Source organism: Mustela erminea, chromosome 6 (genome assembly GCF_009829155.1).
Source record: "Mustela erminea isolate mMusErm1 chromosome 6, mMusErm1.Pri, whole genome shotgun sequence".
NCBI classification, from domain to species: domain Eukaryota; kingdom Metazoa; phylum Chordata; class Mammalia; order Carnivora; family Mustelidae; genus Mustela; species Mustela erminea.
Window position 1 is genome coordinate 91,780,229 of NC_045619.1, and position 22,788 is coordinate 91,803,016.

At 37.2% G+C, this 22,788-nt stretch overlaps 1 protein-coding gene and 1 pseudogene across 1 annotated transcript; both read right to left on the reverse strand.

Moving 5' to 3' along the window:
• Positions 1 to 2,627: 2,627 nt before the first annotated feature.
• LOC116593586 lies at positions 2,628 to 14,238 on the reverse strand (annotated as a pseudogene).
• Positions 14,239 to 21,616: 7,378 nt separating this feature from the next.
• Positions 21,617 to 22,585, reverse strand: LOC116592486 (olfactory receptor 6C2-like). The gene has a single exon (XM_032345675.1). It carries the CDS (start codon positions 22,550 to 22,552, stop codon positions 21,617 to 21,619), a length of 936 nt encoding a protein of 311 aa, XP_032201566.1. The 5' UTR covers positions 22,553 to 22,585.
• Between the last annotated feature and the right edge of the window lie 203 nt (positions 22,586 to 22,788).

Genomic DNA, 22,788 nt, shown 5'->3' on the forward strand with positions numbered 1-22,788 from the left:
ACAGCTTAAACTGCTATCATATTAGGGAGGGAGGACTGACCTAGGGCCATAGCTTTCTGCTGAGCTGTTACACATACCAGCCTCTCAGTGCAATATATTTGAAAGCATTGGCTTTACAAGCCACCCACATTCTCTCCATTGTCCTCTCCTCAACCTAGAAGTTCTTGGGACATCTCATAGTAATGTTCTCAACCCCGAGTACTCTGGGCAATATCCAATACATCCTTCTTCTTTTTTTTTTTAAGAAAATATTTTATTTATTTTACAGAGAGAGAGATTATAAGCAGGAGGAGGGGCAGAAAGAGAGGGAGAAGATGACTCCCTGTTGAGCAGGGAGCCCCATGTGGGGCTCCATCCCAGGACACTGGGATCATGACCTGGGCCAAAAGCAGATGGTTAACCAACAAATCCTTCTTTTCCTATTCTCTTATTCCCTTTTATTTTCAAATTTATTAAGAGACAATATTGGGAAAATAACTGACCCTGAACTGTGACTGATTGAGTTATAGTTATTGGCTTTCAGAGATTTTTTTCCCCATTCTAAAAGAGTTCATGGGTCACTAAATAAATCAGTGCCAGGTAGTATGTCATTAACTAACTATATCAATCTATATATATCATCTATGTCTATCTCATAAAATTATAATATTTTGTGAACTATTTACACAAATATCATACAGCCTTGATGAAAATATTTCAATCAGTAAAGATCTTATAACTCATTTTACAATTATTTAAATAGCTTTTCATCACAAGACTGGTACAAAGTAGATCTAATCTGTTACTCAGAGGAAATTGTCATCTAAATCTCTCAAAGGGAATAGTAAGTGAAATCACAAACATTATACTTACTTTTCTTTGAGTAATAGCTCCAGCTCATTAGTAGTTATGAAGGTTAAAAAGATGAAGAGGAAAATGTTAACAGGGGCTTGTGTGTGGGTTTCTGATCCCTCTTATCCATGGCCTATCATATTCACTGGGGCTCTGAGATGGCCTACATCTCTGGATTTCTTATTTCTAACACAATGAAAATATTTTCTTACTTAGACCTTTTCATTTCTAATGTAGGAAATATCCCCTAGTTCTCTCCCCACTTAAAAGTTGAATACTATTCAGGGACTTCCAGAGTATGAGGAACTCTATTTGGTTTGAAGAGCTGGTAATTCTCATCACTCTAATTTTACACCAATAAGACTATTTTTTGGAAAGGCAATTGCTGGTAAGACAGAAGCTAAGCATATAACAGAAGGGCTCTTGTGTCTCAGATTAAAAAATCACTAATGAATCCCTTGTGCAAAGTATTTGAGAAAGAATCCTGAAAGATGCAATGGTGAGGATGGTTTCTTAGAGACTGAAGACTCAACAGAAACACCAGACACAGTCTGAAACAAAACAGTGACAATCAGTTGATAAGAAAACAAACAGACCTCTTAAAATTTTTTGTCATCATTTATAGCAGCTAAGTGATCATAAAAGACCATTTTTCTTTTTCTTTATTATTTTTATTATATTTACTTATAAAGTAAAAATAAGATAATTTAAAAAAGGAAAAATATAAGTAAGTATAAGTTAGCATACTTTCAATATTTTTGAATATATCTTTTTTAATGGTTATATACATTTCTATAATATATTTCTAGTAATAATATTCAATGTTTTATTATTTATTTATTTATTTATTTCTAAAGATTTATTTATCTGATGGAGGGAGAGAGTGAAAGGAGTGGCAGAGGGAGATGGAGGGAAAGAATCTCAAGCAGACTGTAGGGAACCCAACGTGGGGCTTGATCTCATGATCCTGAGGTCATGACCAAGGCCAAAAGCTAGAGTTGGGCACGTTACTGACTCATCTCTCAGGTGCCCCTAGACAACTAGATTTTAGGACAAAGTTCAATATCAGAAATAAGGAAGGTTATTTCAAAATGATGGAGATCAATTTATTAAAGTGGCATAGAAATTCTCAGAGTTTATGCTCTTAATAACACAGTTTCAAAGTATCTGAAACAAAAACCAACAGAATGTAAGGAAAACTGGACAAATACATAATAGGATATTTCAATACTTATTTCTCAATAACTAGCAGAACAAATAAGCATAAAATCAGTAAGGATATGGAGGATTTGAATAATGCTATCGACTAATGACTATGGATAGAACAACTAGGCAGAAGATTAACAAGGAAAATGAGGACTTGAAAACTTATGAACCAGTGATGTTTAATGACATCTATAGAATAATCTACCCAATAAGAGAAGAATATATTCATTTGAAATGTACACTGTACATTTGTCAAGATAAACTATATTCTGAACCATGAAACAAATCTTAGTAAGTCAAGAACATTCAACTTTCACAAAAATGTGTTCTTAAAATTGTGTATCAAAAGAGGGGTCTCCAGGAAACCCATAAATATCTAGAAACTGAATAGCACACTTAAAAATTACTCATGTTCCAAAAAATAAACCCAAGGGAAAATTATAAATACGGCCTCACTGGTGAATTTTACTAAACATTCAAAGAAAAAATGCCAGTCCTTTTCAAAGTGTTCCAAAAATTTGAAGACAGGGACACTTCCAAATTCATTTATATGAATCAGTGTTACCCTGATTCCCAAGTCAGATATGTTACTACAACTGGAGAATTTTGGTCTGCATATCAGCCCAGGCAGGATGAAACTCATATTGCTTGAATTTTGTTTCCCTGTCTTCAGCAACTTTCTGATATTTTTCAATGGTAACTTTGTAGAATTCTGAGCTCTTCTCCTTTAGCCAGTTGCTCTTTATAGAATACATCCTGCATCTTTATCACTTGATCTTTCTCTTCCAGTTGTTTAGCCAGGTGCTTCCTTGGTTTGTTCTTCTTCACTTGATATCCTTCTGTGAAGAACTGCTTTGGTTAACTGCTCATTGGCAAAAGTCCTTTCAGTTCAGTTCTTTGCCTTGCTTTAGTTGTTTCTGATTTTCTGACTCTTTCTTGGTTTGCTCCAATGCCTGCTCCTCAGCCACTCTTCTTTTCAATTCTTCATCAGAAACTGAGGAACCATAAACACAAGAATACTGTTGAGACTTTGGACCAGATAGGAAGGTTTCCTTCATATAATCAATCACATTTTCCGAAAGCCAAATGTCTTTTACCATGGTGATATTCTCATTCTCCTCTACCTGGAAGTGACCTTGTGGGTGCTGGTGATCTCATGGCTCTTGCCCCTGCAGAGACTTAGTATTGAACCAAGAGCACTACAGATCCCACCAGGAAAGATCCACATGGACATGTCCAGACTCTTTGCAGGGAGGGAGCAAGGCCAAAACCCCAAGAAGCAGCAAGGAGAAGGTGCCTGTCCTTAGAATTGTCTTAAATTCTCTTTTTCCTACTTCATTATTAGTGTATAGAAATACAATGGATTTATGTACATTGATTTTGTGTCCTGTGACTTTATTGAATTCATTTTTCAGTTCTAGTAGTTTTTTGGTGGACTCCTTAGGGTTTTTTATATATATAGTATTATGTCATTTGCAAACAGTTAAAGTTTTACTTACTCCTTACCAATTTGGGTGCCTTTTATTTTTTTCTTGTCTGATCATTGTGGCTAAAACTTCTAGTACTGTGTTGAAAAAGGGGTGAGAGTGGACATCCTTGTCTTCCTGATATTATGGGGAAAGTTTTCAGTTTTTCACCACTGAGTATGATGTTAGCTGTGGATTTTTTTCATATACAGCCTTTATTATGTTGAGGTGTGTTCCTTCTAAACCTACTTTGTTGAGGGGTTTTTTTTTTTTATCATGAAAGGATGTTGTACTTTGTCAAATGCTTTTTCTGCATCTTTTGAAATGGTCATATGGTTTTTGTCCTTGCTCTAATTGATGTGATGTATCACATTGATTGATTTGCAAATATTGGACCACACTTACATTGTGGGAGTAAGTTCTAGTTGATCATGGTGAATGATTTTTAAAATGTATTGTTTGATTCAGTGTGCTAATATTTTGTTGAGGATATAATTTTTTTTAATTTTCACTTATTAATTTTTAAATTAACATGTAATGTATTATTTGCTTCAGGGGTACAGATCAGTGAATCATCACTGTTGAGGATTTTTGCATCCATGTGTATCAGATATATTGGTTTGTAGTTCTCTTTCTCTGGGGCATTTTTATCTGGTTTTGGTGCCAGAGTAATTCTGACCTCATAGAATGAATTTGAAAGCTTTCCTTCATCTTATATTTTTGGAGTGGTTTGAGAAAAATAGGTATTTACTGTTCTTTAAATATTTGGTAAAATTCACCATGAAGCCATCTGGCCCTGGACTTTTGTTTGTTGGGAGTTTTTTCATTACTGATTCAATTTCATTTCTGGTAAATGGTCTGTTCAAATTTTATATTTCTTCTTCATACAGTTTTGGAAGGTTATATGTTTCTAGGAATTTATCCCTTTCTTCTAGGTTGTCCAATTTGTTGGCATATAATTTTTCCTACTATTCTCTTATAATTGTATTTCTGTGGTGTTCATTGTTATTTCCCCTCTTTCATTTCTTTTTTTTTTTTAAAGATTTTACTTACTTATTTGAAAGAAAGAGAAAAAAATAGAGAGCATGCATGAGTGGAGTGAGGGGCAGAGGGAGAAGTCTCAAGCCGACTTCGAGCTGAGCATGGAGACTGACACAGGGCTTGATCCCAAGACCCTGAAATCATGAACTGAGCTGAAACCAAGAGATGGATGCCTAACTGACTGAGCCACCCAGGAGCCCCTCCTCTTTCATTTCTGATTTTTTTGTTTGAGTTCTCTCTGTTTTTTTTTTTTTTTTTTTTTGGATGGGTCTGTCTAAAGGTTTACCAATTTGCTAATCTTTGAAAATAACCAGCTTCTGGTTTCATTGATCTGTTTTATTCTTTTCTTAAAATTTTATTTCATTTATTTCTCTTCTAATTTTTACTATTTCTTTCCTTCTACTGGTTTTAGATTTTATTTGTTCTTTTTCCTAGCTCCCTTAGGTGTGAGGTTAGGTTATTTATTCCAGATTTTTCTTGCTTCCTGAGGTAGTCTGTATTGCTGTAAACTTCCCTCTTAGGACCGCTTTTGCTGCATATCAAAGATTTTGGACCATTGTGTTTTCATTTTCATTTGTCTCCATTTTTTTTTAAATTTTCTCTTTGATTTCTTGGTTGTCTATTCATTGTTTAATAGCATGTTATTTAACCTCTATGTGGGTAAATTTGTGGCTTTTCAGATTTTTTTTGTGGTTAGTGTCTTGTTTCATAATGTTGTGGTTGAAAAAGATGTATGGTGTGACTTTGAACTTTTTGAATTTGTTGAGACTTATTTTGTGGCTTGATGTGTGATCTATTTTGGAGTATGTTCTATATGCTCCAAAAGAATGTATATTCCGCTATTTTAGGGTGGAATATTCTGAATATATCCATTAAATCCATCTGGACCAATATGTCATTTAAAGTCATTGTTGCCTTACAGATTACCTATTTAGATGATCTGTCCATTGATGTAAGTAGGATGTTAAAGTCTCCTACTATTATTTTCTTATAATCATTTATTTCCTTTATGTTTGTTATTAATATTTTTATGTATTTGGGTGCTCCCATATTGGGTGCATAAATATATGCAATTGTTATATTTTTCTGTTGAATTGTCCCATTTATGGTTATATAGTTTCATTCTTTGTCTTTTGTTATAGTCTTTGTTTTAAAATCTATTTTTCTGATATAAGTATTGCTACCCCAGTTTTCTTTTCACTACCACTGGAATGATAAATACTTTTTCCATCCCCTCATTTTCAATTTGCTTGTTTTTAGGTCTGAAATAAGTTTCTTGTGGGCAACATGTAAATGGGTCTTGCTTTTTTGTCTATTTCATCACTCTTATCTTTTTTTTTTAAAGATTTTATTTCTTTATTTGACAGACAGAGATCACAAGTAGGCAGAGAGGCAAGCAGAGAGAGAGGAGGAAACAGACTCCCCACTGAGCAGAGAGCCCAATGAGGGGCTCAATCCCAGGACCCCGGGATCATGACCTGAGCTGAAGGCAGAGGCTTTAACACACTGAGCCACCCAGGCGCCCCATCATCACTCTATCTTTTGATTAGAGTGTTTAGTCTGTTTACACTCAAAATAATTGTTGATAGGCATATACTTATTGCCATTTTGTTACTTGTTTTATGGTTATTTTTGTAGTTCTTTGTTCTTTACTTCTCTTGCTCTCTTCTTTCAGGGTTTGATGGCTTTTTTTTTTTTTAGTCAAATATTTGGATTACTTTCTCTTAATTTTTTACCTATTACTGTTTTTTTTAATTTGAAGTTGCCATTAGGTTTATGTGCAACATTTTATGAACATAGCAGTCTAATATTAAGTTGATGGTCACTTTAAGTTTGAACCCATTCTAAAAACACTAAATGTTTACTCCTCCTGTGCCTCTCTATTTTACATACATGGTGTTATACTTTAAATCCTTTTTTGGTAAATCCCTCGACTGATTTTTATAGGTATACTTAAAATTATTGGTTTTGTACTTCTTGCTTTTTAGATTAAAAAAATTTAAAAATATTTTGTTTATTCATTTATTTGAGAGAGAGAGACAAAGAATGAACAGGAGTTGGGGAGAAACAGTGGAAAAGGGACAAGCAGACTCCATGCTGAATGTGGAGCCCCACATGGTACTCGATCCCAGAACCCTGAGTTTATGACCTGAGGCAAAATCAAGAGTCTGATACTTAATTAACTGGGTCACCCAGGCACCGCTTTTTCTTACTTTTTAAAAAATCCTGCTTATTACCTTTCCTTTTTATTGAAAGAATCCCCTTTCACGTTTCTTGTAAGGCTGGTTTCATGGTGATGAATTCCTTGAAGTTTGTTGGGAAACTCTATTCTCTTCTTGTATTCTGAAAAATAGCCTTGCTGGATAGAGTATTCTGGGTTGCAGGTATTTTTCCTTTTAATACTTTGAATACAGCATGTCATTCCCTTCTAATCTGCCAAGGTTCGGGGGATAGCTTTATGGGATTTCCCTTATATGTAACTGTTTTCTTTTCTCTTGTTTGTTTTCTTTTTCTCTTTCTTTTTTTTTTATAATTCTTTCCTTATTGCTACTTTTTGACATAATTTTACCTAGTACATGTCTTTGTGTGAACTCTTTGTTGATTTTATTGGTGTTCTCTATGCCTCCTGGATCTGGATTTCTGTTTCTTTTCCCAGATATGGAAGTTTTTATCTTTTTTTCTTCAAATAATATTTTTTGCCCCCTTTTATCTCCCCTTTCCTTCTGGGATCCCTATAATGAGAATGCTATTATGCTTCATGGTGTTACTGAGTTCTCTTAATCTATTCTTTTTTTTTTTTAAGATTTTATTTATTTATTTGTCAGAGAGAGAGGAGCGAGAGTGAGCACAAGTGGACAGAGTGGCCGGCAGAGGCAGAGGGAGAAGCAGGTTCCCCACCAAGCAAGGAGCCCGATGTGGGACTCGATCCCAGGACGCTGGGATCATGACCTGAGCTGAACGCAGCTGCTTAACCAACTGAGCCACCCAGGCATCCCTCTATTCTTATTTTTTAATTATTCTTATTTCTTTCTTCTATTCAGCATGATTGTTTTCTATTACTCTGTCTTCCAGGTTGTTGATTCTTCCTTCAGCTTCCTCTAACTTACTATTTATTCCTTCTAGTGTATTTTTTATTTCAGTTATTGAGTTCGTCATGATTACTTGGTTCTTTTTAATATTTCCTATCTCTTTGTTGCGGATCTCATGGAGGTCCTTCACTGTTTTCTCAAGTCCAGTGAGTATCTTTATGACCATTACTTTAAATTCTTTTTTTAAAAAAATTTTTAAAAATTTATTTTCAGTGTAACAGTATTCATTGTTTTTGCACAACCTCCATGCAATCCATGCCCACTCTAATACCCACCGCCTGGTTCCCCCAACCTCCCACCCCCCCGCCTCTTCAAACCCCTCAGATTGTTTTTCAGAGTCCATAGTCTCTCATGATTCACCTCTCCTTCTAATTTCCCACAACTCCCTTCTCCTCTCTAACTCCCCTTGTCCTCCATGCTATTTGTTATGCTCCACAAATAAGTGAAACCATATGATAATTGACTCTCTCTGCTTGACTTATTTCACTCAGCATCATCTCTTCCAGAACCATCCATGTTGCTACAAAAGTTGGGTATTCATCCTTTCTGATGGAGGCATAATACTCCATAGTGTATATGGACCACATCTTCCGTATCCATTCCTCCGTTGAAGGGCATCATGGTTCATTCCACAGATTGGTGACCGTGGCCATTGCTGCTATAAACACTCAGTAAAGAAGGGCCTTCTTTTCATGACATCTGTATCTTTGGGGTAAATACCCAGTAGTGCAATGGCAGGGTCATAGGGAAGTTCTATTTTTAATTTCTTGAGGAATCTCCACACTGTTCTCCAAAGTGGCTGCACCAACTTGCATTCCCACCAACAGTGGAAGAGGGTTCCCCTTTCTCCACATCCCCTCCAACACATATTGTTACCTTTCTTGCTAATTTTGGCAATTCTAACTGGTGTAAGGTGGTATCTCAATGTGGATTATTTTTTAATTTATTTTTTATTTATTTTCAGCATAACAGTATTCATTATTTTTGCACCACACCTAGTGCTCCATGCAATCCATGCCCTCTATAATACCCACCACCTGGTCTCCCAGCCTCCCACACCCCCACCACTTCAAAACCCTCAGATTTTTTTCAGAGTCCATAGTCTCTCATGATTCACCTCCCCTTCCAATTTGCCCCAACTCCCTTCTCCTCTCTAACTCACCATGTCCTTCATGCTATTTGTTATCCTCCACAAATAAGTGAAACCATATGATAAGTGACTTTCTCTGCTTGACTTACTTCACTCAGCATAATCTCTTCCAGTCCCATCAATGTGGTTTTAATTTGAATCTCCCTGATGGCTAGTGATGATGAACATTTTTTCATGTGTCTGAGAGCCATTTGGATGTCTTGATTGGAGAAGTGTCTGTTCATATCTTCTGCCCATTTTTTGATATGATTGTCTGTTTTGTGTGTGTTGAGATTGAGGAGTTCTTTATAGATCCTGGATATCAACCTTTTGTCTGTACTGTCATTTGCAAATATCTTCTCCCTTTCCGTGGGTTGCCTCTTTGTTTTACTGACAGTTTACTTTGCTTTTTTTAATTTCTTGAGGAATCTCCACACTGTTCTCCAAAGAGGCTGCACCAACTTGCATTCCCACGAACAGTGGAAGAGGGTTCCCCTTTCTCCACATCCCCTCCAACACATGTTGTTTCCTGTCTTGTTAATTTTGGCCATTCTAACTGGTGTAAGGTGATATGTCAATGTGGTTTTAATTTGAATCTCCCTGAGGGCTAGTGATGATGAACATTTTTTAATGTGTCTGAGAGCCATTTGTATGTCTTCATTGGAGAAGTGTCTGTTCATATCTTCTGCCCATCTTTTGATATGTTTGCCTGTTTCATGTGTGTTGAGTTTGAGGAGTTCGTTATAGATCCTGGATATCAACCTTTTGTCTGTACTGTCATTTGCAAATATCTTCTCCCATTCCGTGGGTTGACTCTTTGTTTTGTTGACTGTTTCCTTTGCTGTGCAGAAGCTTTTGATTTTGATGAAGTCCCAAAAGTTTATTTTTGCTTTTGTTTCCTTTGCCTTTGGAGACATATCTTGAAAGAAGTTGCTGTGGCTAATATCGAAGAGATTACTGCCTATGTTCTCCTCTAGGATTCTGATGGATTCCTGTCTCATGTTGAGGTCTTTTATCCATTTTGAGTTTATCTTTGTGTACGGTGTAAGAGAATGGTTGAGTTTCACTCTTCTACTTATAGCTGTCCAGTTTTCCCAGCACCATTTATTGAAGAGACTGTCTTTTTTCCACTGTATATTATTTCCTGTTTTGTCGAAGATTATGTGACCATAGAGTTGAGGGTCCATATCTGGGCTCTCTACTCTGTTCCACTGGTCTATGTGTCTGTTTTTATGCCAGTACCATGCTGTCTTGGTGATCACAGCTTTGTAATAAAGCTTGAAATCAGGTAACATGATGCCCCCAGCTTTATTTATGTATTTCAACATTTCCTTAGCGATTCGGGGTCTCTTCTGATTCCATAAAAATTTTTGGATTATTTGCTCTGTCTTGATGTAGTCCCAAAAGTTCATCTTCTTTTTTTTTTTTTTTTTTTTGCCTTTGGAGACATATCTTGAAAGAAGTTGCTGTGGCTGATATTGAAGAGGTTACTGCCTATATTCTCCTCTAGGGTTCTGAATGGATTCCTGTCTCACGTTGAGGTCTTTTATCCATTTCGAGTTTATATTGGTATATGGTGTAAGAGAATGATAGAGTTTCATTCTTCTACATATAGCTGTCCAGTTTTCCCAGCACCATTTATTGAAGAGATTCTCTTTTTTCCACTGTATATTTTTCCTGTTTTGTCAAAGATTATTTGACCGTAGAGTTGAGGGTCCCTATCTGGGCTCTGTACACTGTTCCACTGATCTATGTGTCTATTTTTATGCCAGTACCATGCTGTCTTGGTGATCACAGTTTTGTAGTAAAGCTTGAAATCAGGTAAAGTGGTGCCCGCAGTTTTAGTTTTGTTTTTCAACATTTCCTTAGAGATTCGGGGTCTCTTCTGATTCCATACAAATTTTTGGATTATTTGCTCCAGCTCTTTAAAGAATACCAGTGGAATTTTGATCGGAATGGCATTAAAAGTATAGATTGCTTTAGGCAGTATAGACATTTTAACAATGTTTATTCATCCGATCCAAGAGCATGTAATGGTCTTCCATCTTTTTGTGTCTTCTTCAATTTCTTTCATGAGTGTTCTGTAGTTCCTCGAGTACAGTTCCTTTACCTCTTTGGTTAGGTTGATTCCCAGGTATCTTATGGTTCTTGGTGCTATAGTAAATGGAATCGATTCTCTAATTTCGCTTTCTGTATTTTCATTTAGTGTATAAGAAAGCCACTGATATCTGTACATTGACTTCGTATCCTGCCACGTTGCTGAGTTGTTGTATGAGTTCTAGTAGTTTGGGGGTGGAGACTTTTGGGTTTTCCATATAGAGAATCATGTCATCTGCGAAGAGAGAGAGTTTGACTTCTTCATTGCCAATTTGGATACGTTTTATTTCTCTTTGTTGTCTGATTGCTGTTGCTAGGACTTCTAATATTATGTTGAACAAGCGTGGTGAGAGTGGGCATCCTTGTCATGTTCCTCATCTCAACGGGAAGGCTGCAAGCTTTTTCCTGTTGAGGATGATATTTGCTGTGGGTCTTTCATAGATAGATTTTATGAAGTTCAGGAATGTTCCCTCTATCCCTGTACTCTGAAGCGTTTTAATCAGGAACAGATGCTGGATTTTGTCAAATGCTTTTTCTGCATCAATTGAGAGGACCATGTGGTTCTTCTCTCTTCTCTTATTGATTTGTTCTATCACATTGGTTGATTTGCGAATGTTGAACCATCCTTGTATCCCAGGAATGAATCCCACCTGGTCATGGTGGATAATCTTTTTAATGTGCTGTTGGATCCTGTTTGCTAGGATCTTGTTGAGAATCTTAGCATCCATATTCATCAGTGATATTGGTCTGAAATTCTCCTTTTTGGTAGGGTCTTTGCCTGGTTTGGGGATCAGGGTAATGCTGGCTTCATAGAAAGAGTCTGGAAATTTTCCTTCTGCTTCAATTTTTTGAAACAGCTTCAGGAGAATCGGTGTTATTTCTTCTTTGAAAGTTTGGTAGAATTCCCCAGGGAATCCGTCAGGTCCTGGGTTCTTGTTTTTTGGGAGCTTTTTGATCACTGCTTCAATCTCGTTACTAGATATTGGTCTATTCAGGTTGTCAATTTCTTCCTGGTTCAATTTTGGGAGTTTACATCCATTTCATCTAGGTTGCTTAGCTTATTGGCATATAACTGTTGATAGTAATTTCTGATGATTGTTTCTACTTCCTTGGTGTTAGTTGTGATCTCTCCCTTTTCATTCATAATTTTATTAATTTGGGCTTTCTCTCTTTTCTTTTGGATTAGTGTGGCCAATTGTTTATCGCTCTTATTGATTCTTTCAAAAAACCAGCTTCTAGTTTCATTGATACGTTTTACTGTATCTCTGGTTTCTACATTATTGACCTCGGCTCTAATCTTGATTATTTCCCTTCTTATGTGTGGAGTTGGTTTAATTTGTTGTTGATTCTCCAGTTCTTTAAGTTGTAGAGACAGCTGGTGTATTCTGGATTTTTCAGTTTTTTGAGGGAGGCTTGGATGGCTATGTTTTTCCCCCTTAGGACCGCCTTTGCTGTATCCCATAGTTTTTGGACTGAAGTGTCTTCATTCTCATTGGTTTCCATGGATTGTTTCAGTTCATTTTTGATCTTTTGGTTGATCCAAGCATTCTTAAGCAAGGTGGTCTTTAGCTCCCAGGTGTTTGAGTTCCTTCCGAACTTTTCCTTGTGATTGAGCTCCAGTTTTAAAGCATTGTGATCTGAGAATATGCAGGGAATCATCTCAGTCTTTTGGTATCGGTTGAGTCCTGATTTGTGACCCAGTATGTGATCTATTCTTGAGAAGGTTCCATGTGCACTTGAGAAGAATGAGTATTCTGTTGTTTTAGGGTGGAATGTTCTGTATGTATCTATGAGGTCCATCAGTCCAATGTGTCATTTTTTTTAAAGATTTTATTTATTTATTTGACAGAGAACACAAGTGGGCAGAGAGGCAGGCAGAGAGAGAGAGAGAAGCAGGCTCTGCACTGAGCAGAGAGCCCGATGCGAGGCTCGATCCCAGGACCCTGGGATCATGACCTGGGCTGAAGGCAGAGGCTTTAACCCACTGAGCCACCCAGGCGCCCCCCAATGTGTCATTTAATGCTCTTGTTTCTTTATTGATTTTCTGCTTCAGTCATCTGTCTATTTCTGAGAGAGGTGTGTTAAGATCTCCTACTATTAATGTATTCATATCAATATGACTCTTTATCTTGATTAACAGTTTTCTTATGTAATTGACAGCTACCATATTGGGGCCATAGAAATTTACAATTGTTAGATCATCTTGGTGGATAGTCCCTTTAAGAATGATGTATGGTCCTTCTGTATCTCTGACTACAGTCTTTAGTTGAAAGTCTAATTTATCTGATATGAGAATCGCTACCCCAGGCTTCTTTTGAGGCCCATTGGCATGAAAGATTCTTCTCCATCCCTTCACTTTCAGTCTGGGTGTATCTTTAGGTTCAAAATGGGTCTCTTGTAGACAACATATGGATGGGTCCTGTCGTTTTATGCAATCTGCAACCCTGTGCCGTTTTATGGGCACATTTAGGCCATTCACATTGAGAGTGATTATTGATAGATATATTTTTATTGACATCGTGTTACCTTTGAAGTCTTTCTTTCTGTAGATTTTCTCTATATTTCTGTTCAATGCTATTCTTAGGATTTTTCCTCTTTTATAGAACCCCCCTTAATATTTCCTGCAGTGTTGGCTTGGTGGTTGCATACTCTTTTAAGCCTTGCCGGTCTTGGAAACTCTTTATCGCTCCATCCATTTTGAATGTCAGTCTTGCTGATAAAGTGTTCTTGGCTGAATGTTTTTCTCATTTAGTGCCCTGAATGTATCTTGCCAGCCCTTTCTGGCTTGCCAGGTCTCTGTGGACAGGTCTGACGTTATTCTGATGGGCTTTCCTTTGTAAGTAAGGAGGCTCTTTGTCCTAGTGGCTTTCAAGAGATTATATCTACAATTATGATTCCTCAATTTGACTATCAGGTGCCTTGATGTTTTTCTGGAATCTATAATCTTGGGTGGAGAGCATTCGGCCTCTAGTCCATGAACACTGGTTCCATTCGCGAGACTGGGAAAATTTTCATGAAAAACTTGTTCCACTATACCTTCTAGACTTCTTTCTTTGTCCTCCCCTTCAGGGATTCCAATAATTCTGACATTGGAACGTTTCATGGCATCATTTATTTCCCTGAATCTGTTTTTGTGGCTTCTAAGCTGTTTGTTCCAGGCTTCCTCCTGATCCTTTCTCTCTATCTGTTTGTCCTCCAGATCACTAATTCTATCTTCTGTCTCAGTTACCCTAGCGTTGAGAGAATTTAGATTAGATTGGAACTCATTGAGAGCATTGTGAACCTCATCCCTGGTAGCTTTCAACTCTGCACTAACATTGTGAACATTATCTCTGGTCGCTTTCATTTTGGCTCTCATCAATTCCATTTGGTCATCCATGGCTTTCTCCAACAATTGTTAGCCCGAATTCTCTTTCTGACATATTGTCTATGTTGATAGCCGTTAGCTCTGTTGCAGAAGGTCCATCCTCTGTATTTTTCTTCTGTTGGGCATTCCTCCTTCTAGTCATTTTGGTGAGATATGACTGAACGGATGTAGCTGGGTGTATCGACCGTGGTGCAGTCAAGGTGCACCCTGGAAAGCTTCTGAGCAATCAGGATTCCCCAACCAAACGAGAGAAAAAAGAAAAGAAAGAGAGAGAGAGAGAGAGAGAGAGAGAGGAAAGAAAGGGAAGATAAAAGAGAAGCTTCAGCCCAAATGGGCCCCAAGGTAAGACTGATGAAGTATACAAACAAAAAGAGACAAACAAAAAGTCCGATAAAAGTATATGACAAGAGAAAAAAAATATATATGCAAATAAAAGAAGAATCTGGTCAAAAAGAACCCCACATTACTTTAAATTCTTTATCAATATATTGCTTATCTCCATTTCATTTAACACTCTTGTTATGATTTTGTCCTGTTCTTTCCTTTGGGACATATTTCTGTCTTTCCTCACTCTGTCTAACTCTCTGTCTGTTTCTCTGTGTTAGTAAATTCAGCTGCATCTCCTGCTCTTGGAAGTAGTGGCTGTATGAAGAAGAGGTCCTGTAATATGCTGCAATGCCTTGTCCCCTGTTCACCAGAACCTGGTGTTTTAGGGGTGTCTCCTATGTGTTTTGTGTGCATCTATTGTTGTGGCCGAGCCATGTTTGTCTTCAATTTAGTCATCTTCAATGTCTCACTTTGTCCATTTGAGGAAGTTTAGTTCCTGTGTTGTTAATGTGCCAGTCTGTGGCTGCCTTCCTTGGGCTTTAGTTGGGTCTAATCAGGCATTTGCCAGAGCTGTAGTCACACCAAGTGGCAGGGTTTTTTCCATGTCTTATCCCTGAAAGGCCTTTATCTGTGGGCCTGGCCTGCAGTCAGACCAGATATCTGCCCCTAGCCGCACGCTTGGGCCACAGTTGGAATGGTGTATGTGGTTCTCTTTCCCTTGGCCCTGGGTAGGAGTCACTTTAGAGTGGTGTTGGCCACTATTAGGGCTGCTTGCACAGTGTTACACTTGTGGTCCTGTTTGGATGGACTTCTGCTGATGGCTGGTCTGCAGGAGAACATGAGGGTAGGGTGCATGGAGTTAGCAAGGTTTGTGCCAGTCTGCTGTGGGAGGAGACCTGGATCTTCTTTGTGGAGTGCCTGTCAAGGTTAAGTTGGAGGGGGCAGGTTGCAGGAAAACTTGGGCATCGGACACACTGTTAGCAGGCTAGGTAGACAGTGTTTGGACTGGTTTCTGGAGGTGTCTGTGGGTGGTGGTGGAGGGAAAGAAAGCCTACCCACTCTTTGTTCTTGGAGAAGACTCCTAAAGATCACTACCCCTCCAGGACATGTTCTGGGATTAATAATTAAATCTCCTTCCCATATTACCACGTTTTTCAAACTGTTACCTTTATGTTGTATCTCTACGGTGCTATTTTTTATACACTTCTTTAAAGGCAGGGAATCAGTTTGCTTTGACCAAGTGGTATCCCCACTTTCATTTGATATAAAAACTCATAAAGTTATGTCCCTCTGGTTTTCAAAGCCCAATGTTATGGAGATTCATCTTCCCAGTGTGGGTCTCCCATGCCTGAGATACCTGGTGTGGGGTCTGCCTTGCCCTTTCTATAGGCTTGCATGTCTCTCCCTCTTATAGGCAGTCTTGCAGTCAGTTTTATTCCTGACTGAGTGGCCACCCTTCCTACCATTTTTGATGTGGCCTCGTCTCTACCATTAGCTGTGAAGGGTCTGTTCTACCAATCTTCAGGTCATTTTCTGGGTTAATTACACTGATGTGGCTATTATCTAAGTGTGTCCATGGGGTGAGGTGAGCTTAGGATTCTCTTACTCTGCCACCCTCCCTGGAAGTCTCTGAATTACATTTTAAACGATGTTTGCCTCTTCCTTATTGCTATATATTAGATTATTAGCTTTTCTTTATTCAGTTATGTTTTAAAAATTATACATTTTGCAAGATAGTCAATACAATAGGGCATTTCAATAAGTAATTTAATTTTTACATCATAAATTGTCTATCAAATAATGATATTTTGATTTTGAGTAATTCCATCCAATTATAAAATTATCAGCCTCTATTTGTTTAGATTTTATTCCACTTTCTTGATCTAAACATTGGATATTTTATTTATTTTTTAAAAGGTTTTATTTATTTTATTTGACAGACAGAGATCACAAGTAGGCAGAGGCAGACAGAGAGAGAGAGGAAGGGATGCAGGCTCCCTGCTGAGCAGAGAGCCTGATGTAGGGCTCGATCCTAGGACCCTGGGATCACGATCATGAGCTGAAGGCAGAGGCTTTAACCCACTGAGCCTCCCAGGTTCCCCTAAACATTGGGTATTTTAGATAAAATAAAATTTCTTAAGATATTCCTTGATGTAATTTTGATGACTATGTGTGCAATCCTGAAAAGGCAGTGCCATACCCTATAGAAATTACAGGCCTGGAATAACATCAAACAGGACTGAACCCTGGCTCCAACACTTATTAACACTACCTAATAGTCCCACATCTCAGTTTGCTAATCTATGAAACAAAGATTAAAAACCAACTCCAGTGGTCTTTGGAAGATTATCCATTAAAAAATACATATGCGTGTGCATGTGTGTGTATTAAAGTAAATTCATAGGTAGATATTGTAGCTTATGTAAAGTTAGCCTAAACTGATCTCTCAGTAAATGACAACTTTTGCTAATTTTTTTTTTTTACATCTTAAAATAGAAATCAATTGTAGCAGGGTAGTTAAATCTTGATTTAAATTTCTTTAAAAATGTGTAGCATATTTTACCCATTTGATTCTTCTATGAATTTTTTTTGACAGAAATTATCATTTTTCTTTAATAAGTAAAAATTTTTTCAGTAATTGTGAGGCTTTCTCATTCAGTATATTTGAAAATAATATATGCAGTATTATTTATTTACTAGGTTTTATATATAGTAAAGTATGCATAAAAAGAAGAGTTTGCCTTTCTAGAGGATTTTAGATACACAATATAAACAAAATTTAGGTGAATTAGTACTAAAGAAGAGAAAGTTTAGGTCAAAACAGCAGGTAGGATAGAGCTTCTTCAGATTTAGTTTTTATGTTTGTGTGGTGGGAGAGGAAGAGATAGCCTGTAAATGGATGACATTCATGTTGAGACCTAAGTGAAAAATAGAAGAAATGAAATGGAAGAATGAGGGAGAGAGACTTGGATTTTTTTTTTCTCCTTTTCATTTTAACAAAGGCAACTGTAAGTGCCATATTCTAGAGATACCAGGAGAGAATCCAAAAGGATGTTCATTAGGCCTGGATGCCAAAAGCCAAGAGAAAACTTACCAATGTACTATCACTCTTCGTAGATGATATGATACTACATGTCTAAAACCCAAAAGACTCCACTCCAAAACTGCTAGAACTTGTAGAGGAATTCAGTAAAGTGTCAGGATATAAAATCAATGCACAGAAATCAATTGCATTTCTCTATACCAACAATAAGACAGAAGAAAGAGAAATTAAGGAGTCCATCCCATTTACAATTGCACTCAAAACTATAAGATACCTAGGAATAAACCTAACCAAAGAGGCTAAAAATCTATACTCAGAAAACTGTAAAGTACTCATGAAAGAAATTGAGGAAGACACAAAGAAATGGAAAAATGTTCCATGCTTCTGGATTGGAAGAACAAATATTGTGAAAATGTCTACGCTACCTAAAGCAATCTACACGTTTAATGCAATCCTTATCAAAATCCCACTTATTTTTTTCAAAGAAATGGAGCAAATAATCCTAAAATTTATATGGAACCAGAAAAGACCTCGAATAGCCAAAGGAATATTGAAAAAGAAAGCCAAAGTTGGTGGCATCACAATTCCGGACTTCAAGCTCTATTACAAAGCTGTCATCATCAAGACAGCATGGTACTGGCACAAAAACAGACACATAGATCAAGGAAAAGAATAGACAGCCCAGAAATAGACCCTCAACTCTGGTCAACTAATCTTTGACAATGCAGCAAAGAATGTCCAGTGGAAAAAAGACAGCCTCTTCAACAAATGGTGCTGGGAAAATTGGACAGCCACATGCAGCAAATTGAAATTGGACCATTTCCTTACACCACACACGAAAATGGACTCAAAATGGATGAGGGACCTCAGTGTGAGAAAGAAATGCATCAAAACACTTGAGGAGAACAGAGGCGGCAACCTCTTCGACCTCAGCTGCATCATCTTCTTCCTAAGAACATCGCCAAAGGCAAGGGAAGCAAGGGCAAAAATGAACTTGGGACTTCATGAAGGTCAAAAGCTTTTGCACAGCAAAGGAAACAGTTAACAAAACCAAAAGACAACTGACAGAATGGGAGAAGATATTTGCAAATGACATATCAGATAAAGGGCTAGTATCCAAAATCTATAAATAGAACTTAGCAAACTCAACACCCAAAGAACAAATAATCCAATCAAGAAATGGGCAGAAGACATGAACAGACATTTCTGCAAAGAAGACATCCAGATGGCCAACAGACACATGAAAAAGTGCTCCACATCACTCGGCATCAGGAAAATACAAATCAAAACCACAATGAGATATCACCTCACACCAGTCAGAAGGGCTGAAATTAACAAGTCAGGAAATGACAGATGCTGGCAAGGATGCAGAGAAAGGGGAACCCTCCTACACTGTTGGTGGGAATGCAAACTGGTGCAGCCACTCTGGAAAACAGCATGGAGTTTCCTCAAAAAATTGAAAATGGAGCTACCCTATGACCCAGCAATTGTACTACTGGATATTTACCCTAAAGATACAAACATAGGGATCCTAAGGGGCACGTGCACCTGAATGTTTATAGCAGCAATGTCTACAATAGTCAAACTATGGAAAGAACCTAGATGTCCATCAACAGATGAATGGATAAAGAAGAGGTGGTATATATACACAGTGGACTACAATGCAGCCATCAAAAGAAATGAAATCTTGCCATTTGTGAAGACGTGGATGGAACTAGAGGGTATCATGCTTAGTGAAATAAGTCAATCAGAGAAAGACAACTATCACATGATCTCCCTGATATGAGGAAGTGGAGATGCAACATGGGGGGTTAGGGGGGTAGGAGAAGAATAAATGAAACAAGATGGGATCGGGAGGGAGACAAACAATAAGGGACTCTTAGTCTCACAAACTGAGGGTTGCTGGGGGGAGGAGGGGTCGGGAGAGGGGGATGGGGTTATGGACATTGGGGAGGGTATGTGCTATGGTGAGTGCTGTGATGTGTGTAAACCTGGCGATTCACAGACCTGTACCCCTGGGGATGAAAATACATTGTATGTCTATAAAAAATAATAACAATAAAGTAAAAAATTAAGAAAAAACAAAAAACTTAGTAGTTTTATGAGTTTTAATTTAAAAAAGATTTTTTAAGAAAAATTGATGTGCATTTTGTGGTCTTCTAATCTATATTCCATTTACTTCATGAAAAAATATGTAACTATTATTTTAGTTATAACTTTTTAATTATCTTAGTCTTCCATATATATTGATAGCTTGTTTTCTAGATTTCTTTTGAAATTCTGTTTTCATGATATACAAAAATTTATTGGTTAATTTAACTACATTTTGAATTTGGATATTCTTACTTTAAACAATTGAATATTTTACACAATTTTAATTCCTCAATAGCAATTAACATTTTGACACTGAACTTATCATATCATATCTTTTTAGAAAATGGCTTTTTCTCGCATTTATGCTGAGTGAAATAAGCCAAGCAGAGAGAGTCAATTATCATATGGTTTCACTTATTTGTGGAGCATAACAAATAGCATGGAGGACGTGGGGAGTTAGGAGAAGGGAGTTGGGGGAAATTGGAAGGGAAGGTGAATCATGAGAGACTATGGACTCTGAAAAGCAATCTGAGGGGTTTGAAGTGGCGGGGGGTGGGTGGGAGGTTGGGGTGCCAAGTGGTGGGTATTATAGAGGGCACGGATTGCATGGAGCACTGGGTGTGGTGAAAAAATAATGAATACTGTTATGCTGAAAATAAATAAAAAATAAATTTATTTATTTATGTATTTTGTATAGTTTGTGAATCTTTTACTTTTAAAATTTCAGCATTTTATAGGAGTGTGTGTATGTGTGTGTGTGTATTTACAAATAAACTCTAGGATCCTAGATATCAAATTCTACTTCCACTTAAGACACATTTATTTAGAATGTATTTATTTTTATTTTCTTTACTTTTCAATTATATCATATTAGTTTTTGGCAGTGGTGCTTTTTCTTCTTTTTCAAGTTTTTATTTAAATTTCAGTTAGTTAACATACAGTGTGATAATAGATTCAGGTGTCGAATTCAGTGATTCATCACTTACGTATAACACCCAGTGCTTATCACAAATGTCCTCCTTAATACCCATCATCCATTTAACCCCTTCTCCCACCCGCCACCCCCAAGTGCTGCTTCAAAAAAGAATTAATAAGGGCGCCTGGGTGGCTCAGTTGGTTAAGCAACTGCCTTTGGCTCGGGTCATGGTCCCGGAGTCCTGGGATCGAGTCCCGCATCAGGCTCCCAGCTCCATGGGGAGTCTGCTTCTCCCTCTGACCTTCTCGTCTCTCATGCTCTCTCTCACTGTCCCTCTCTCAAATAAATAAATAAAAATTTTAAAAAAAATAATAATACTGAGATAAATACAATCAGGGATATTGCTAATTAAAAACTTCAACTAGAGCAGTGCCTTGGTGGCTCAGTTGTTTAAGCCTCTGACTCTTGATCTCAGTTCAGGTCTTGATCTCAAGGTCATGAGTTCAAACCCTGTGATGGGTTCCACACTGTGCATCTGTGCATGACTACTTAAATTTTTTTTTTTTGCTTAGAACTTGACCCACCAACATTAGGCACTCAATAAGTTTTATTAGTCAATTAAAATTCAGCAACACTTAGATTAGATGACTAGAAGAGCACTTTAAATCAATTAATTTTTACAAGCCCAGCTAAATATAAGATAAACTATTTATTTCCTTGTTTGGTTCTCATTTGTTTTATTTTTCTGCATTGCAATTTTGTTTGTGAGATTAGAAGTAAAATCATGTTTACATCAATTAGAAAATTATTATCATGTCCTCTGCTTGGGATCTTGGGTTTGTTTGCAGGGTGGGGAGTTAAAGGAGTGAACTCAGGTGGTGAAAGGTGTTAATTCTGGAAGAAATAAATGTTTGAGAAAGTTAACCTCATATTAAAAAGAGACAAAGAGATTAAGAGCCTGATGGTTTATGCTTAGCTTGTTATTTTTATTTACGAACTTGAGCATTCTTTTACTTTTTTGAGACCAATGCAATTTTTCTGAAGGACTCACTGAAGGCTTGTTTCACTTGTTTGTTTCTTAGAGTGTAAATGAATGGGTTCAACATGGGAGCTATGGATGACATTAGCACTGCCACACCCTTATTAATAGTCAACGATTCCTTTGCTGAAGGTTTGACATAGATGAAGATACAGCTTCCATAGGTGATGGAAACAACAATCATGTGAGAGGAACAAGTAGAAAAAGCTCTTTTCCTTTGTTGGGAAGAGGGGAATTGTAGAATGGTCTTGATGATGTGAATGTAAGACAGAAGAACACACAGAAGGGTCAGAATGAAGGTCAGCACAGCACAGACAATAACCAACTGCTCTAAGAGCCATGTGTCTGAGCATGAAATCTTCAAGAGTGGAGATGCATCACAGAAAAAATAATCAATGACATTTGAATCACAGAATTTCAAATTTAGGAACAGAGTAAGTGGTGGGAATATGATCAACAAGCCAGTCATCCAACAGCCGAGGACAAGCCTCTTGCAGACTCTGTTGTTCATGATGGTCACATAATGCAGGGGTTTGCAGATGGCTACATAGCGGTCATAGGACATTGTAGCCAGGAGGAAAAATTCTGTTACTCCAAAGATGTCGATGAAAAACACTTGAATAACACAAATATTATATGTAATTGACCTGTCACCTGTTGCTATGTTGTACAAGTATCTAGGGATACATGCAGATGTAAATGAAATTTCTAATAAAGCAAAATTCTGTAGGAAAAAGTACATTGGTGTTTTAAGGTGAGAGTCAACTAAAGTGAGGGATAGGATGGTCAGATTCCCAGTTATACTCAACATATAAGTGAGAAGTAGAAATACAAAAATTGGAATCTGAAGTTGAGGGTCCTCTGTCAGTCCCAATAAGATGAAGGTTGTTACTGTGTGGTTTTTCATCACTGACTACTAAATTTTATTCAGTTTGATGTAAAATTTAGAGTTATTTTATTTGAATAGAGTGTGTCAAAGCTAGATGGCAATAAACAGTGACTACAAGAGATAGCATACAAAGGAACATGTGGTTTCTTCTATAAATTAATAAATGATATTGCCAATACTCTGGCTACTCAATATTTTAATTTTATTTTATTCTTTTGGCAGTTTTGTAATAGATTTTTTAAACATATTTTAAA

Excerpts from the sequence above, each read along its gene's own strand:
- LOC116592486 (XM_032345675.1), bottom strand. The coding sequence starts at position 22,552 with ATGAAAAACCACACAGTAACAACCTTCATCTTATTGGGACTGACAGAG.